This window comes from Anopheles funestus, chromosome 3RL (genome assembly GCF_943734845.2).
Source record: "Anopheles funestus chromosome 3RL, idAnoFuneDA-416_04, whole genome shotgun sequence".
Taxonomy (NCBI): domain Eukaryota; kingdom Metazoa; phylum Arthropoda; class Insecta; order Diptera; family Culicidae; genus Anopheles; species Anopheles funestus.
Genome location: NC_064599.1, coordinates 574,829 through 590,606, shown reverse-complemented (window position 1 = coordinate 590,606; position 15,778 = coordinate 574,829). Strand labels below are relative to the sequence as shown.

At 40.9% G+C, this 15,778-nt stretch overlaps 5 protein-coding genes across 7 annotated transcripts; 4 read left to right on the top strand and 1 right to left on the bottom strand.

Moving 5' to 3' along the window:
* The first annotated feature begins 25 nt into the window (after positions 1 to 25).
* LOC125769256 (uncharacterized) lies at positions 26 to 1,774 on the top strand. The gene is made up of 4 exons (XM_049437871.1): positions 26 to 537; positions 859 to 910; positions 1,183 to 1,398; positions 1,476 to 1,774. Exons 1-4 carry the CDS (start codon positions 475 to 477, stop codon positions 1,544 to 1,546), a joined length of 402 nt encoding a protein of 133 aa, XP_049293828.1. The 5' UTR covers positions 26 to 474; the 3' UTR covers positions 1,547 to 1,774.
* LOC125769248 (NEDD4-binding protein 1) lies at positions 1,641 to 5,219 on the bottom strand. Of its 2 annotated transcripts, XM_049437859.1 has the most exons (8): positions 4,872 to 5,219; positions 3,586 to 3,724; positions 3,338 to 3,521; positions 2,541 to 3,258; positions 2,352 to 2,453; positions 2,141 to 2,260; positions 1,991 to 2,073; positions 1,641 to 1,902 (listed from the first exon to the last, which is right to left on the bottom strand). In XM_049437859.1, the coding sequence occupies exons 2-8, from the start codon at positions 3,721 to 3,723 to the stop codon at positions 1,772 to 1,774; spliced, it is 1,476 nt and encodes a 491-aa protein (XP_049293816.1). In that variant the 5' UTR covers position 3,724; positions 4,872 to 5,219; the 3' UTR covers positions 1,641 to 1,771. The 2 variants fall into 2 exon arrangements, with proteins under 2 accessions (XP_049293816.1, XP_049293815.1); XM_049437858.1 differs by lacking the exon at positions 4,872 to 5,219 and having other exon boundaries at positions 3,586 to 4,034.
* LOC125769254 (uncharacterized) lies at positions 4,049 to 5,122 on the top strand. Its single transcript, XM_049437869.1, has 4 exons — positions 4,049 to 4,331; positions 4,394 to 4,506; positions 4,578 to 4,671; positions 4,732 to 5,122. The coding sequence occupies exons 1-4, from the start codon at positions 4,050 to 4,052 to the stop codon at positions 4,849 to 4,851; spliced, it is 609 nt and encodes a 202-aa protein (XP_049293826.1). The 5' UTR covers position 4,049; the 3' UTR covers positions 4,852 to 5,122.
* A 1,106-nt stretch (positions 5,220 to 6,325) lies between the features above and the next one.
* On the top strand, positions 6,326 to 7,846 carry LOC125769252 (uncharacterized). The gene is made up of 2 exons (XM_049437865.1): positions 6,326 to 6,474; positions 6,548 to 7,846. Exon 2 carries the CDS (start codon positions 6,730 to 6,732, stop codon positions 7,633 to 7,635), a length of 906 nt encoding a protein of 301 aa, XP_049293822.1. The 5' UTR covers positions 6,326 to 6,474; positions 6,548 to 6,729; the 3' UTR covers positions 7,636 to 7,846.
* A 327-nt stretch (positions 7,847 to 8,173) lies between these two features.
* Positions 8,174 to 15,715, top strand: LOC125769251 (glycerol-3-phosphate dehydrogenase [NAD(+)], cytoplasmic). 2 transcript variants are annotated; one of them, XM_049437863.1, is made up of 8 exons: positions 8,174 to 8,274; positions 8,530 to 8,665; positions 9,347 to 9,524; positions 11,347 to 11,926; positions 11,995 to 12,148; positions 12,216 to 12,308; positions 14,181 to 15,237; positions 15,386 to 15,715. In XM_049437863.1, the coding sequence occupies exons 2-7, from the start codon at positions 8,622 to 8,624 to the stop codon at positions 14,200 to 14,202; spliced, it is 1,071 nt and encodes a 356-aa protein (XP_049293820.1). In that variant the 5' UTR covers positions 8,174 to 8,274; positions 8,530 to 8,621; the 3' UTR covers positions 14,203 to 15,237; positions 15,386 to 15,715. The 2 variants fall into 2 exon arrangements, with proteins under 2 accessions (XP_049293820.1, XP_049293821.1); XM_049437864.1 differs by lacking the exon at positions 14,181 to 15,237 and having other exon boundaries at positions 8,175 to 8,274.
* Positions 15,716 to 15,778: the final 63 nt, after the last annotated feature.

Below are 15,778 nucleotides of genomic sequence, written 5' to 3'. Positions count from 1 at the left end.
AATATCATGCTGAAGATGCAAGTTCGCTCTTCTGTAATCAGCTCAGACAGTGGAGCGAGTTGCATTTCATGTCGCATTGGCATCAATCAGCAACCCATTTCACGCAAATGTGACAGACTTAGGTGCCGTTCCATCGGTAAATGTTCCTGCTTTCAAATGTTTAAAGTGAGCCACCGCATGATTGGAATTGTTTCTTATCGCACATACAAACATGTGTACTTTCTTTTTGTTTCTTGCTGATTCGTACGCAACATTTCTTCGTAGACGAAATCATCAAAGCTGCTAAGCGTTGGTTTTTGTAAATCCCCTGTGCTCGATAAAATATGTTCGTCACATTGTGCAACACATACACACACACGCCCAACCAGCGTGAAACAACGGTTGTAAGCCGTGTGCGAGAACATTGAACAGAGGTCCGTGGTTTCGTTTATCATTCAGTCCTGTTAGAGAAGATCCAGCAAAAGAGTTCTGAAAATGGCAGCCTACATAGTGATACCGGTAATCGTTTTAACGATGATGGCTATTTGGTTTATGGTGGTAAGTGATTGATAGCTTTAGGCTACAGGGAATTAGTTCAGATGTAGCTGTAAACATACTTCCTGTTCTGTTCAATTACTTCAAAATAACTGCCAAAGAAACGTTCACGGTAACGTTGTTCCATTGAGTCACGGTTATTTTTGACTACGTTTCTGTTGCAGCAAAGCTAGTATCTTATCGGTTGGCTTAGCCTTCATTTGGATAGTATGACAAATTCGTGTTCATCGTCGATACAAAATGTCAACAGAAATTGTGAAATTATCGTAATGTTTCGTAAGTTTTGCGCCAAATGTTAAATATTATTTTATTTTCAATTTTCAGTATATGTACGACAAACGATTAAAAACCACTGCGAGTTCTTCGTCGTCTCCGGGTAAGTTGGAATCCTCCCTTCTTGCGCTTGACCTAAAGACGAGGGCATTGTCGTTTTTAACGGAAGCGGACTAAGCGACCGTGGGCCCCCCCCCGTGCTGGCAACTCCATAAAATCAGAAGTATTTTCCCAATCTAAGCATTTTTTAGGGGCCCCGTTTATTTTTCCGCTTAGGGCCCCAACGCCCGCTTAGAGCCGACAGAAGTGTAAAACTGCCACTAAACGGATGTGATATTCCGCATGTGTTTTTTGGTTTTCATTTAATGTCTTCAGCCAACACCTGCACCAACGTACGACAGGAAGGTATTGTGTACACAATTTCCAACGCTCCCAACAATGGTGGAACTGGCAGCCGCGTTGTGCAGCCAAGTACGGATCTGAACAGTGTCACACACATACGAATTGACCCAGATGGGCGTGATGGCATTGCTCCGCCACAGTATGGCTACACAAGCCAGAGTTTAATTGTCGTCACGGCTATTCCACGTGGTTCGTTTGCTTCTTATAAAGAAAATATTAAGATTCTTGAACTGAAAATTTATTCAAACGTTATGCTTGTATTATAGATTTACCACCATCCTACGATCAGGCGATAAGGACATGCGATGAGACGCCCAATAATGGAACGCCATTGTGAGCAGAACAATTCAAAGCAATCTCATGCTGCGCGATATTTACACCTACATAATTTTCGATATGTAGTTTGTTACAGTCGCAAGGTAGAAAATACGTAATTTCTTCTTTTTTATATTTTCCTTATTACCGTATCAACAAAACTTATTAACACTTGTAAAAATAAACTGCTGCTAGGATCGTCCGAAGGAAAGAAGCCGAAAGATCTTATGGCCAGGCATAAACACCTTTACTCGGATTTTCCGTTCAATATCTGCTGTAATGTAGGACCATAGCGGCCATAGGGATCGTCCGGCAAAAAGAAGCAATCTTTCACCCACGTATAACCAATAACACGTGTTTCGATAATCCGTCGCCAGGCTGAAAGGATAGTAAGGATAGAAGCGAACTCGTTGTCAAATCAAGTATAACACATTACAACACAAGATGCTTTGTCGATAGTAAATACCTGGAGAGATCTCGAGAAGGTCACGAAAATTGTCGTTTGAAATGATAACTCCATCAAACTGTTCCGCAACGGACAATATAAGGCTGCAATTGGTTAATGTTGTCGAGAAGATAAGGAATATTTTCAAAACTTAACAAAATATATAATTACCGATCATCATATGTTGAAGAACACTGACCAGGAAGATTCTTGCTGGGGGCTAGAGTAACATCCCCATCTCGATGCATTTTATCCAGCAATACGTAATCTGTACTTTGATGTTTTTTTAATCTAAAATAAGATAGCCAGCGAGAGAGAGAGAGCGAAATCAACCAAACAAACAAACAAAACAAACTACTGCATATATGTTTTCTACACACACCTGAACTGAGGCACTACAGCGGTAACCTCGTGACCAAGCCTTTTAAAGTAGTTTACACATAATTGTAATCCCTTTACGGAAAACATTTTACCATTTAGATGGCTGTAACAGGGGAGAAGAGGGAAAAGCTTTTAATAAACTATATTCATTTGTGCATAGTGTGCAGGCTGCAGAGGTCACCATCTTTACCCATATGCGACATTATTTCCATCGATGATAACCATTCTCTTAATTGCTTCCGATTCTTCACCAAGGGTTGGTTCTGGCACTGGTGATGATTTGGTTGACACGGCCATTTTATCAGCATTATTCCATTTGCTTTTTTTGTGTGGCTTTTGATTAACAGCATTTCTGTTAGCTTGACGTTGCAACGCATTATACCTGAGCGGAATACAATCCATCGAGGGAAATGCCGGAGTGGCGTTCTTGTCTATAGAAGAAATGCTTGGTTCCGTGTCAGAGTGATCGCTTAGCTCGATCACGTCTAGAAACACGTTCGTTACAGTCGATGCTGGTTGTTCCGATTGGTTATCGAATTGTGCATTGGTGATAACATTCGCAACACTTGTGGTAACAGTATCCGAAGATGATGGCTGCTGCACGATTTCGTCATTGATTTGCACATCCTTAATCTTCTCCTCCTCATTTGTCGTTTGGTCTATGGTATTGTCTAGCACTATTACGGTATCGTTGGAATTGTTGACGGAACAATCAGTAACGCTAGTTGTCGATGTTTCAACCTCACGACAAAGATTGTACAGAGGAACTTCCACGTCCCGTTTACCCGGGTTTCGGTCGAGGTAAAACAAAGCCTTGGAGTTTTCACCTTTATCGGTATTACCAGTTTCATCATCCGAATCCTCGATCAAGATCGTATCCGCTGTTGACTTCCAGTTGATGTTTTGTTCTAAGGAAAATTGAAAGTGTTGCGATTTATTGAATGTTAAGCAATGTTCTTCGGACACATTTTGATTACGCTTTTTTACCTGTGAAGCCAGTACTGTTGGGAGATTTACAATTATCGTTGTTGACATTCGTGCTATTACTCTTATTCGTTGAACGGAGTTGTCGAGTAACGCGTCCCGTGAACGCAATAGCATTGGTCTCTTGTAGATTTTCCTGCGATTCAGTCTTTGTTTGTTTCGCCCTTTGCCCGGGACTTACGTTTATCTGGATTGTGAAGCATATATGCTTACTAATAGATGTACATACATGCACTGTTTGTGTTGTTTACCTTCTTGAACTGATTCGCCAATTTGTTCGACCTCGTTGTAACTCCTTTTGGTTTGAAAGTGTTTGCTTTCATCTTTGCACTACTTCGTCTTTGTTGGGCCGTATTGGCTTTTCTCTTCGTCGCTTTATTGTGCTTCATGCTATCATTTGGAGAAAATATCGTTAATTCAAAGGAACTTTTCCAATCTGTTCCAATATGAAGTGCCATTAGGGATGCTGTTTGAGATGTTTTGAAATAGAGGCAACTAACTATATTCTGGAATCCAGGTCTTTCAATGCGCATGTCTAGTAGCTCACCAATTCTCCACAAAAACAGTGTAGTTAAAATCAATAACATTAGTCACGACAACCAGCAGTCAAAGGCGTCGCTTTCTTAATATAGATTAGATTTTACGTCCTACGAGGTCGATTGAAGCCTAGCGTACCAGTTTAACGAACTAATCCAAAGGGTTGCAGGAGTGGAATATGGAAAACATATGGGAAAACATCAGCACAGCGCTAGAACTATCGCCAGAGACATCGGACAGGTGGTTGTCCAAACTTCGCACGCAGTACGCGCAAAGTCATCGTCACTATCACACCGAGTCCGAGTTGATCCGTCGAAAAGTTCCCCATTTAATAGGTGCCAGCATATGTCTACAATTGGCTACACTCTTTCAGTACTACCACTTCGAAGCGGACAAGGATTGTGTTGCACGGAATTGCGAAGCAGTATGCGAATTCTTTGCGGTTGTGCAGCTTGAAAATGTAAGAACAGTAAAATGGTGGAAGTAATTCACGAAGCTAACCCGTCTTACTGACTGTTGTAGAAAACTTTAGAAGCAAATGTAAAGCGACTGCTGGGGGACGTACAGACGGAAACAGGCGATCTGTTGGAAAGTGACGTTCAGTACTTCCAAGATCTGGATTTGTTAGTGCTGGGGTAAGCTTTGGTACATAATACAACAGAAAATGTGTGATAATCGTGTACTACATATTTTCTCACGACACCAGCACGTCGCCTGAAGATTACAAGCAGTACACCCAGCAGCTTCGCAATGAATGCCCTGTTGAGGATGTTAATTCATACGACAAAATGCGTTTGAAGGTAGTAGATGCCGTATGCTTGGATGCAGCGTCATTAATCATTCGCTCTTCTATTTTGTAGCTGTTGCAAACGCTGAACCGCATACCGAGTATCTACACTACGAAGGAATTCTGTGATCGATACGAAACTATTGCACGTGCTAATATTGAGCAGGAAATCAAGGATTTGCAGTCGAAGTAAATTTTTATAGAAATACTCACCTTCTCTATGTAAGTAATAGCGCTCTCGCCGTTGCGTGTTCAATGTTACAACGGTTCCACGCTGATTAAAACTCATGAACGATCGATTAAGCGTTGGTTGCGATTGGAATAATTGATTAATGCATTTGTTGCTAAAGTAGTATTAACATTGCGAGTGCAAAAGCACAGTAGAAACTAAAACGGAATTTGTATTTATGTGCGATAGCTGAAAAATCACTTTCTGTGAACAATAAAGAAGCGAAGTAAACAAATGCTCCACGCGCCAAATTGTCATGCTGACATTTCTCCACCACTGACAGTTGAGCGTGCTGTCAAGCTGCTGGCAGGTTCCCCAGTAAACAGCCTGGTTTTAAATGTACGGTATTGTAATATACTGTAGTGTCAGGTCCGCAACCGGTACCATTGTGAAGAGCTTTCGAAATGTCAGAGTGAATTATGACCACTGGACATGACAGTGTGCTGCGCAACTGTCATGCTGAATAAAGATATTCGTTATTGGATCGTTGTACAAGCAACATCTTCCGTTCTTCCGTTCTTCCGTTTTGTCTTCCGTTCTTCCGTTATACCTTCCGTCTTTGTTATTAGGCTACCAAAGCCTCCTTCCGAAAAGTTATATCTTCCGTAATACATCCGTATTACATCTCAGAAGTGGGATTCGCCCCGTGCTGCCGTTGTGTCATCTTGGTTTAGATCATGCCTAGCCGTGATGAAATGTTGGGCGTTCTGTCGGATGCGGGGATTGCGGTTCCCCCTTCCGCTACCGTTGCCCAGATCCGGAGATTGTTTGCTGAAATTATGGGAATTGACGCCACACCGATACCAGACGAGGAACCAGCTTCCGAAGCGCCTTTGACCGATGCCCCTACCACGTGCCTGTCCGCCATTTTGGACGCCTCGAGTGCCATACTTGCGAAGCGCGATGCCGCCATTTTGGACGCCTCGAGTGCCATACTCGCGAAGCGTGATGTCGCCATTTTGGACGCTTCAAGCGGTGCTGCCATGTTGGACGCTACCGAAGCGGAGCGTGTTGATAGTGCGGCCAAAGAATGTAACCCGACTAACAAATGCACCCAGGCTACTTACGATGACGAAATTCGCAGATTGCAGCAACAATTGGAGTTAGTGGATTTGCGCCGTAAGATTCAGGCTTTGGAACACCAGTCTGAATATGCTCCACCACCGATTGCTGACTTAAAACTCGATAAAACAATCGAACCCTTCACGGGAGACGACGACAGATGTATCATCCAATGGTTGGATGACCTCGATTATACTTTCTCCCTACATCGTGTGAAGGATGCTGATAAATTCGTTCATGCTCGTCGGCTGCTTAAAGGATCTGCGGCTATCGTCGCCCAGTCATCTCGTGCCCTTACCCTGGAACAGTTAAAGGAAGAACTCATCTCAACCTTGAGTGTGCCGCCCACGGTTGAAGCCGAGTGCCTGTTCTCGCCCCAACCGACCACCGGGGGCATGCTTCACGTGTTTCCAGATGGGGCATAACTACAAAAATTGCCCAAAGAAGGTCGCGAATGCTGCTGCTCATCCGGATCCAATTGCGGCTGATGATAATGAAACTCTGGCATTAGATGAATTACAAGAGGTGAGTGTTTCTTTTCTTAAGTTAGGAAAACCGGTTGTGGTAGTAAAAGGAATACAATCTCTATTTGATACAGGTAGTTCTGTAAGTTTTATAAATGAATCCATAGTGCCAGTTGGACTCCTGGCTCCGTTAGCCCCTTCTCGATTTCGTGGCCTTGGTAACTCCCGACTTTATACTCGTGGTCAAGTAACGTGCCGTATAAAATTTAAGGAGGTGATCCTCAATCATTCATTTATTATATTACCCGAGAACTCTATGGCCTGGCCAATAATTATAGGTAGAGATATACTCCCTTCGTTTAACGTCCGTCTTACGTACTCTAAGAATTACGTCTCTCTTATGCAACCCCCTCGGGGGGAAATTGAAACCCAGAACCAGGATTCACTAGATGTGGCAACCAATGAAATTTCTGCTATTGACGTTTATGAATCAGAAATTGAGCCTGATGTTGGCCCCACATTATCTTCAAAGCAATCCGCTATTGTCCCATCAATCATTAAGGAAAATTATCTCGACGATTCTATTCAATGCACTCAGTTAGTAAACCATAAAATGAAGATCAATCTCACTCATCAGACTTCTATGGCTCACGTGGATGCATTAAGCCGAACTGAAGCAGTAGGTGCAATTAGTGAATTAGACCTCGACTTTCAACTTCAGGTAGCTCAATCAAGAGATCCTTCCATTGACTCTTTAAAACGAAAACTCGAAGTCGGTCCTGTTAATGGATGCGTCTTGCAAGAGTCTCACAATATCTCCCATGTACTTAATGCTACAGCCTCTCCCCAAGCGAATGGTCAGGTCGAACGCGTTAATCTTGAGTCCAAAACAGAAGACGTTAGTCGAGACCTTAATCGTCTCCGTTCCGAAGCACAGGAAAATATCGAAATATCGCAAAATCGAAATGAGCAATACTTAGCCGATAGGAACAAGCCAGCTCCTAAATTCAACGTAGGAGATCTAGTAGCTATCAAATATACAGACACAAGCGGTGTCAACAAAAAGCTTAACTGTAGGTTTCGCGGCCCTTATATAATTCACAAAACTCTCCCTCATGACCGCTATGTCGTTAGAGATGTTGAGGGATGTCAGCATACACAAATGGCCTATGATGGCGTTCTAGAAGTTGATAAGCTTAGGAAGTGGGCCACTAATACGTAAATATGATTAGGTATGTAGTCAAGTAGAATTGAGGTCAATCCTAAGTCAGGATAGCCGAGCTGTAATATACTGTAGTGTCAGGTCCGCAACCGGTACCATTGTGAAGAGCTTTCGAAATGTCAGAGTGAATTATGACCACTGGACATGACAGTGTGCTGCGCAACTGTCATGCTGAATAAAGATATTCGTTATTGGATCGTTGTACAAGCAACATCTTCCGTTCTTCCGTTCTTCCGTTTTGTCTTCCGTTCTTCCGTTATACCTTCCGTCTTTGTTATTAGGCTACCAAAGCCTCCTTCCGAAAAGTTATATCTTCCGTAATACATCCGTATTACAGTATTAAGGAAATTGAAACTAGGAGAGGACATTTTAGGTGAGGTAACAGATGTTGCATGATGGAAATAGTATTCTACGTGAAATATACGTTAAATAGTCTATTTGACTTTAGGTTTGATAAGGCTATCAATCCTTGCAAAAAATTAAATTTTTGTTAAAATATAAACTTAACATGGTCTTATCAGTAGCTTGTTACTGATCCTCAACAAGGCTATCGCTTGGGTATTATACTGCTGCGGAACGATGTAGACGTTTTTCCAATTAAATACGATTGTTTGCGCGAGGAGGACGCGTTGTTTGAAAGTAAGATCGCGCTGTACAAAAAAATTCGAATACGAAAACAGGATTTCTTTGTTGATATTCGGACGGTCGCTCACCGTGTGCATAAACCCGAATACAAAAATAAATAGAAACAACCACACACCTACACGTGGTTGCCGCAACTTGGCACACCCGAACCAGAACCCGAAGTCGTCCGTTTCTCCGTGGCCGTTGATTGAATTCGTATTTCGAGCATTACATAAAACCATTTTTTCGTATCGTTTCAATTTCTACCAGCTCGCAGCTTCCGACTGGTGGGTCCATTCCTTCGCAGCTGATCCTATACGCGAGTGTGTTCTCTGTTCAGCAAAGTAGATACCAGCAACATCATGTCTGATAAAGTTCGTGTTTGCATCGTCGGTTCCGGAAACTGGTAAGTGAGGCTAGGCTGACGATACCGGAAAACAGTATATTATCTAATACATTCCCATTGACTGGCCATGGCAAATCGTTCGAAGTAGTGTGCAAATGACAGTGGTGTGTTATCCTTGTATGAACATGTGTGCATTTCGAAAGGACAATATCCAGTTCATTCAATATTGTTTCTTATGTGAGCTGATGCGCTTTCAATGTCAAGGCAATCAGTACGCGCTAATGGTGCTATTTTTTCTTGTGAAAAATGAATGAAAAACACTATTATTCGTCACTCGACATTGGAGGTCAGGGTTACGTAAAGGAAGTGAGATTAAGCGAAACTCTCTCGCAAGCAACACAAAACAATAAAACATACTATAAATGTGCGCCTTTGTGTGGGAGTATTTACATCTTATCGCACGAACCACCGTCAATTGAATGGGGATGCGAAATAAGAGACTAATGTCTCCAATCGGACCTAATGTAAAGGAGGCACGATAAATTATAAAGGTTGTATTCTAGCGCCCTGAATATTTTCATTAAACATTTCACACTCGAAACGCCACAATCGAAACGAACTACGTGTGCCCTCTGCATGTCGCGCAAGGATACTGTGATGGGATGTATTTGTTTACATGTGACATGCAGTACAAATAAATTAAAACAAATACTTAACTCCTGTGTTTGCTTTACATTCTAGGGGATCGGCCATTGCCAAGATTGTGGGCGTAAATGCCAAGCGGTTGTCCACGTTCGAGGACCGTGTCACGATGTACGTGTACGAGGAAATGATCGACGGCAAGAAACTAACGGAAATTATCAACACGACGCACGAGAACGTCAAGTATCTGCCTGGACACAAGCTACCTGAAAACATCGTAAGTTTGTAGAATGTATCGATCCCTATCTCGTCTCGTTAGCCGCCAAAATTTGCTTGGCCTGTTGCGCGGCCGAAGTATTTTTAGGTCGCGTATACTTGTTTGTCCTTTGTCACAGTGCCAAAGTTCCCTTGCTCGTAATTATCAACTTGGGCGCCCTTCACCCCCTTCGCCATAGCGCATGGAAACTTCCCCAGTCGTGACCGGCTATCAATAGCGGGTGTATAACGATGGAGAATAATTAATTATCAAATGATAGCTCGTGCCCTATCGGTTTTTTGCCAAGCTGTTGGTTTTGTGATTAGAACGTTTTTTTATGGTGCGACATGTTTATCTTATCGGCAGGAGTTCATCTTAAAGCCTTCCAGCGATTAATAATTACAATTCGACTGTGAGGCTATGCATATTCCATAAGTGTCCACAATTTCCACCTGGACCGTAGGCCAGTGGAAGATAATATTTAAAGAAAATTTTTGCTTTAATATAGGCACAGTTCAAGCTTAAAGCATGACGAGGCACCGGCTTCATTGGCTGCATTTATCATACACAGTGTTTGTCTATATTCTTGTGTGTGCGTGTCAGTTACTGTACCAGTTAATTTCTATTCTCTTGAATGCACTTCGTTTGATAGTTGTGTAGCGCAATTAAGTGTCGAGTAGTTTACACGTGACTGCACGTGGCATAATGCGGAAACTCACACATTGCATGATATATGACCTAAACTATGCCATTGAAACGTTTGCTTCTGCTGCGCTCGGTGTTTCCACTTCATTAAAGTAGCCAAGTGTTCGAAGGCCATACTTCTAGAGCACACTGCATTCGGTCACCTGTCCTTTTGTGGAAACAAATGGTTTCCGGACGAATGATTACATCGTAGAAAGTGTGATTGAATTTTAGACTGTTATTCTTTCACCTTATTGAAACAGCATATTTCATCTATTATTGCTAATCTAACCGCGTTATAATCTTACTTAAACCTATTTTACATAATCGATGACAGCTCATCCGAAATGTTGAAGCACAGAATCGGGCAGGAAACGAAAGGTTATCGCTTCACGTAAGCCCGCCGCCGATTAATTCAATTCTTCGTAACGAAAAGTCATTTTATCGGAACCTCTCTCGTAGTTGCAGAGGAACCTGTTTCGACTTTATCGCGCTTATCATTAACCTTCGACGGACAGCCGTAGACAGCTGTCGTACGTCGTAGCTGTCAACCCGATTTTCGGCACCCGAACACATTCAAACGATTATGTAAGGAAAAGTGCCTTTCAAATAGCTATTGCCCAAGACGTTGCTCGAGATCATGAAAACTAGAACAGTGAGCAACAACGTAAAGAAGGCAAGATAATGATAATTGATCAAACAAATGTATGCAAATAGCTTGCTGGCGTTATCATACATATACTTGACGACGAATGGTTCCAATGTTTCGCTTCCTGTTTTTTCATTGTTCAAAGGTAGTAGTGTTCTTTTCTGGTCATCTTTTACTTACATTTGGTAGCGATCACTGAACCCCCTTTATCTTACAACGTTCACGGGTTAGGGGGTGTTGGGTTTCAAACGGTAGCTTTAAGGTGAAGAACACGTAGCATCAGATTCGCTCTCGTGAACAAGGAATTTATTTTTAAATCAATCGACAGTAGAAAAACGATGCTGCAAGAGTAATGATGAACGATTATAGCTTTTCAATTCCTTATTTAGTGTTTTACAAGTGTTTCTGCACTTTAACTCCTCTAACTTAATTGGAAAGTTAAATGTATTTTTTTTGGCCAGGCCGCATCAAGTAAAAGTAATAATATCAACATTATAAAAATATTCTCAGGTTGCTGTTCCCGATGTCGTGGAAGCAGCAAAAGATGCCGACATACTCATCTTCGTCGTGCCGCATCAGTTCATTCGTGGACTGGGTACGCAGCTGCTGGGCAAAATTAAACCGACAGCCGTCGGTCTGTCACTGATCAAGGGCTTCGACGTAGCCGAAGGTGGTGGCATGGAGCTGATCTCGCACCTGATCACGAAGCATCTGAAGATACCGTGTTCAGTACTGATGGGCGCTAATTTGGCCGGGGAGGTAGCAGAAGAGAAGTTCTGTGAGACTACCATTGGCTGCCGCGATATGAAAATTGCCCAGACACTACGCGATCTGTTCCAGTCGCCCAACTTCCGTGTGGTCGTGGTGGACGATGTCGATGCGGTGGAAATTTGCGGTGCGCTTAAGAATATCGTAGCTTGCGGCGCTGGATTCGTCGACGGTATGGGCCTGGGTGATAATACGAAGGCCGCCGTTATTCGGTTAGGTTTGATGGAGATGATTAAGTTCGTCGATGTGTTCTACCCCGGTAGCAAACTGTCAACGTTCTTCGAAAGCTGTGGTGTTGCTGATCTAATAACTACGTGTTATGGTGAATATGGTGCTATTGTAATCTAGTTAGAGCCTAAAAAACATTTAACTCTATTCCCCTGTTAATAGGTGGCCGTAATCGCAAAGTGTCGGAAGCGTTCGTGAAAACAGGAAAAACGATCAAGCAGCTGGAGGATGAGATGCTCAATGGACAGAAGCTGCAGGGTCCGATCACTGCCGAAGAGGTGAACTTTATGCTGAAGAGTAAAGGGATGGAGGATAAGTGAGTGTCTTCGATAGTTGCTGCTGGACCGGATATAATTGATTTGATTGTTTGTTCTTTATTATAGATTCCCGTTGTTTACCGCTATTCATAAAATCTGCACTGGTCAGGTTAAGCCGCAAGGATTCTTGGATTGTCTGCGCAATCACCCCGAGCACATGTAAGTCGAACAACTCCTTCTTCTCCTCTCTCGCATAAACAAAACAGGCCCAACACGCTATTCAATTCGACCAAAATTGTTTCATGCAAAAATGACGCCTGGTGTTGAGCGTTTTGTGTCAGCAAAGCTAAAAACAAAACACACAAAAAACCGAGAACTGTGTTTCAGTACAAACGGAAGCAATACGAGCGAGGGTAGTGTTAGACACGATCACGTTGGGTTGCTTGCTGTTGAAATGAGCTATGTTAAGCTATGTAGAACAAAAAAAGATACAATTGTTATCGTCTTTTAAATGGTGGCGCCTTAGAATTGAATGTTTAGGGATACTTTCCAACATTCGACAGCACCGCACCCGGCGAAGATACATTACTTAACGTGTGTAGTGCAATCTAAACCAAACAAATAATTTAAAAGATGGATGTCATATCCCCAGGTAGTCAGTCAGGGTAGTAAACTGTACTAAAACACCTCTTTTCGGTTTAGTAGGTTTTGATTCTTATACACAAACATGTTTGCTTCATCGTTAGTATCTTGCCAGTTCGATTATTTACGATATGGTTTAAAGTTCACAGTTCTGTACCTTTTATATTTATCTTTTCAATCCTTTCATTTTTTGTGATTCTCTCCGTTTTTTTCCGTTTCCTTCTGTGGTAAATTCAACATATTTTTCGATTAATTATTCATCGGTACTTTTACTTCACATCGTTATGTTATAAAGCTTTGTGTACAGCATAGTTATATATACATATATAGCAGTTTGTGCGATTGTTTATAACACAATGGTAGTCCTCCTACCGTCTTGTGTGTACAGTTGTGGTAATTTGCATCGTGAAAGTGGCATCGCGTTAGCATTAGGAGGGCTCACTACCGCTTGAATGTGTGCAGGTAGAGGTAAAAGATGGCGCATTTAGAGTATCCATGTTTGTTTGATGTTTGTATTTAGTATAATTTTACCGAAACCCCAAGAGAAAACAATCCGCACAGGCATGAATATTAAGAAATCGATGTACATTCGTTGTTAATATATGATTTTGGAGATGTGTTTGTTTTGAGTTATGTATTTTACTTTAATGTTAGTTCTGTATGGTGGACAAATACGCGCGCGTTATAAATAATGTTTCATTTATTGTTGTTTTCCTCAATTATACTTCCCTTAATAAATTTTTCATTATTTATATAGGCATAGGTATAATTAGTACGGTCATCCATATGTGTGATGCATCTTATTACCTCCATATGTTAACATTTGCGATGCAAATGTTGTTAGAATAAGTGCCTTTTTTGCTTCCGAGCTTTGTTAAAATGATAGAACGTAGATAAAGTACAAACAGACACATGGGTCATCATATCGATATTACATGATGTGACAAAAGTTACGCAATTTCTTCACTGTACTATTTCTTATGTGATGTTGCTAAATGCTTGTTTGCCCTTTCGTTTCAGTTTATGTGTGAAAAATCTCTTCATTTTCTAAGAATAATTCGGTCGCTTGTAGTGCAAATCATTAGTATTATATGCATGTGCATGGAATGGCTACGCTAAAGAAACTGAACAAAAATGCACACAAATTTTAAATTTTTGTTTTTCAATTAATGAAAAATTGGAACAAAATTGACTTTGAAGAGTAAAAAAACTTTACACAATAAATTATATTTATTAGCGCACAGCTCTTACCCATTTTTTCAAAGCGGTTTGATGTACTTCATTCATTACTATGCCTGCATGTATGTATGTTTTTGTATAGTTTCTTATAACATTCCTATAACCATTTTGATTTTCCGAAAGGACTCAGTTGCTCATTACGTGTGAGTGTTGACCACGAGTTTTATGTTATTGTTTTTCTTTCTCTTCTCTCCCGTACCTTCGTTTTAGGACACCATGGGCAAAGCTCTAGAGAAATGCACTTGTTGCTCACACAATGCTACTTTTCTCTATTAATAATGAAAATAACACACCAAATAGCATTTGATCGCAATTTTTGAGTGTAGCTACACACAACCCTATGCTATAGCATGCTCATCAGTGTGCGATGCGATCGCACATAGCGAAAGATGGCACGATTTTCAATACCTTTCAAAATACGGATCAGGTGGTTGTGAAATTTGCATTTATTTTGACTTGAAAGCAATCGAAGCCGCTACTACCATAAACCAAGCTTAGCTTACACATTCCGTTTAAAATGGTTTACTTTTTTATCTAATGACTAATTGTATATTTTTTTGTAATGGGGGGTTTTTTTTAATTGAAGAACATTAACAATATATTGTTAAGGGTTAGTGTTATGCATTTTAATCGGTAATATTAATTGGTCTCATGAGCAAATCGATTACAATAATAGTTTTTTAGCGGGATTTGATTATGATTTCTAATGTTTTAGCTAGGTACCAAGGTGTGCGTGTTATCAAAACAATCCAATATATATTCATCGTCATCGCAATTGGTTTTAGTATGAAAGGAAAAACAATCCTACAAGATATGTGATACGCAAGCTGATATGAAAGTGAATAAACATCAACATATATCGGGATTCAATTGGTATTCAATTGTTGAGAAACACAAAAACAGATAACGGAACAAATTGATTCAAAAACAAAACCCTTTTTATCCCTATTGTATGATTGTGTACTCCTTGCTGTCCCCCCCTGATTTACGTCTTTCGATTGGTTAATGTTCATTATATATGTACCATTGGATTAATAAGTCACTTTTGTTAACTTTTCGTTCGGTTTGTATCCATCCTCATTCGTTCATCATACTGCACCAATTAAAACCCTTTCTCGTACACAACCGTTATGTTACTCCTACGTGTATGCCTTCCCATTGGCGAAACTTGCACCTTTATGTTAAGCTACAACCTGCTAGTTAAGTAACGTGAACTAATTTTTTTTTCCTTTGGACGTGTGTTGTGTTCGTTGGACGTATGATCAAGGTAAGTAACTGCATCCATTGTATATCCCTGTCGACACAAAATCTACATTGCAATGCGAAGTTCCTACACCGAAGATGTTGTAGTCCAGAAGTGAATTTAAACTATGCGGTAATGTTTTCTCTTGTATTTACTTTCTTTGTAATTGTAGGCAAACGTTTTCTTAAGTCGAACGTATCGAGTGGATGAGTTTCGTGCGGTGGAGGACATCGAATCCTGAAGCAAGTATGCTAGGAGCTGATTTTCTTTGAAATGATCCGGAATTTGGACATGTAGCAAAACAAAAGAAACAATGGAATTTAAGTATCATTGCCTCGATATTTCCCCACAGTCCCGCCCAATAGTATCTTTACACGTGGAAATGATACCAAGTCATAGGCCAAGCGAATTTTAGAACATTCTATTTGATCAATGTTGCTATAGAGTGAATGAAGTATTGTACATAGCACGTAATAAATGCGAAAAAATTAAACATCGGTAACTCGTATCGTTTGTGTATGAATGGTTTCAAGATGTCATCACGGTTAATTTGCGTTAAATAAAT

Bases quoted from the DNA above. Each gene is read 5' to 3' on its own strand.
- LOC125769256 (XM_049437871.1), top strand. From the start codon at position 475: ATGGCAGCCTACATAGTGATACCGGTAATCGTTTTAACGATGATGGCT. The intron at 911-1,182 runs GTAAGTTGGAAT...TAATGTCTTCAG, and splicing joins GAGTTCTTCGTCGTCTCCGG to CCAACACCTGCACCAACGTA. The intron at 1,399-1,475 runs GTTCGTTTGCTT...CTTGTATTATAG, and splicing joins CGTCACGGCTATTCCACGTG to ATTTACCACCATCCTACGAT.
- LOC125769248 (XM_049437858.1), bottom strand. From the start codon at position 3,921: ATGTTATTGATTTTAACTACACTGTTTTTGTGGAGAATTGGTGAGCTA. The intron at 3,259-3,337 runs GTAAAAAAGCGT...AATTTTCCTTAG, and splicing joins CAACAGTACTGGCTTCACAG to AACAAAACATCAACTGGAAG. The intron at 2,454-2,540 runs GTAAAGATGGTG...CCCCTGTTACAG, and splicing joins GGAAATAATGTCGCATATGG to CCATCTAAATGGTAAAATGT.
- LOC125769254 (XM_049437869.1), top strand. From the start codon at position 4,050: ATGGAAAACATATGGGAAAACATCAGCACAGCGCTAGAACTATCGCCA. The intron at 4,332-4,393 runs GTAAGAACAGTA...TGACTGTTGTAG, and splicing joins CGGTTGTGCAGCTTGAAAAT to AAAACTTTAGAAGCAAATGT. The intron at 4,672-4,731 runs GTAGTAGATGCC...TCTATTTTGTAG, and splicing joins ACGACAAAATGCGTTTGAAG to CTGTTGCAAACGCTGAACCG.
- LOC125769252 (XM_049437865.1), top strand. From the start codon at position 6,730: ATGGCCTGGCCAATAATTATAGGTAGAGATATACTCCCTTCGTTTAAC.
- LOC125769251 (XM_049437863.1), top strand. From the start codon at position 8,622: ATGTCTGATAAAGTTCGTGTTTGCATCGTCGGTTCCGGAAACTG. The intron at 8,666-9,346 runs GTAAGTGAGGCT...TTTACATTCTAG, and splicing joins ATCGTCGGTTCCGGAAACTG to GGGATCGGCCATTGCCAAGA. The intron at 12,149-12,215 runs GTGAGTGTCTTC...TCTTTATTATAG, and splicing joins AGTAAAGGGATGGAGGATAA to ATTCCCGTTGTTTACCGCTA.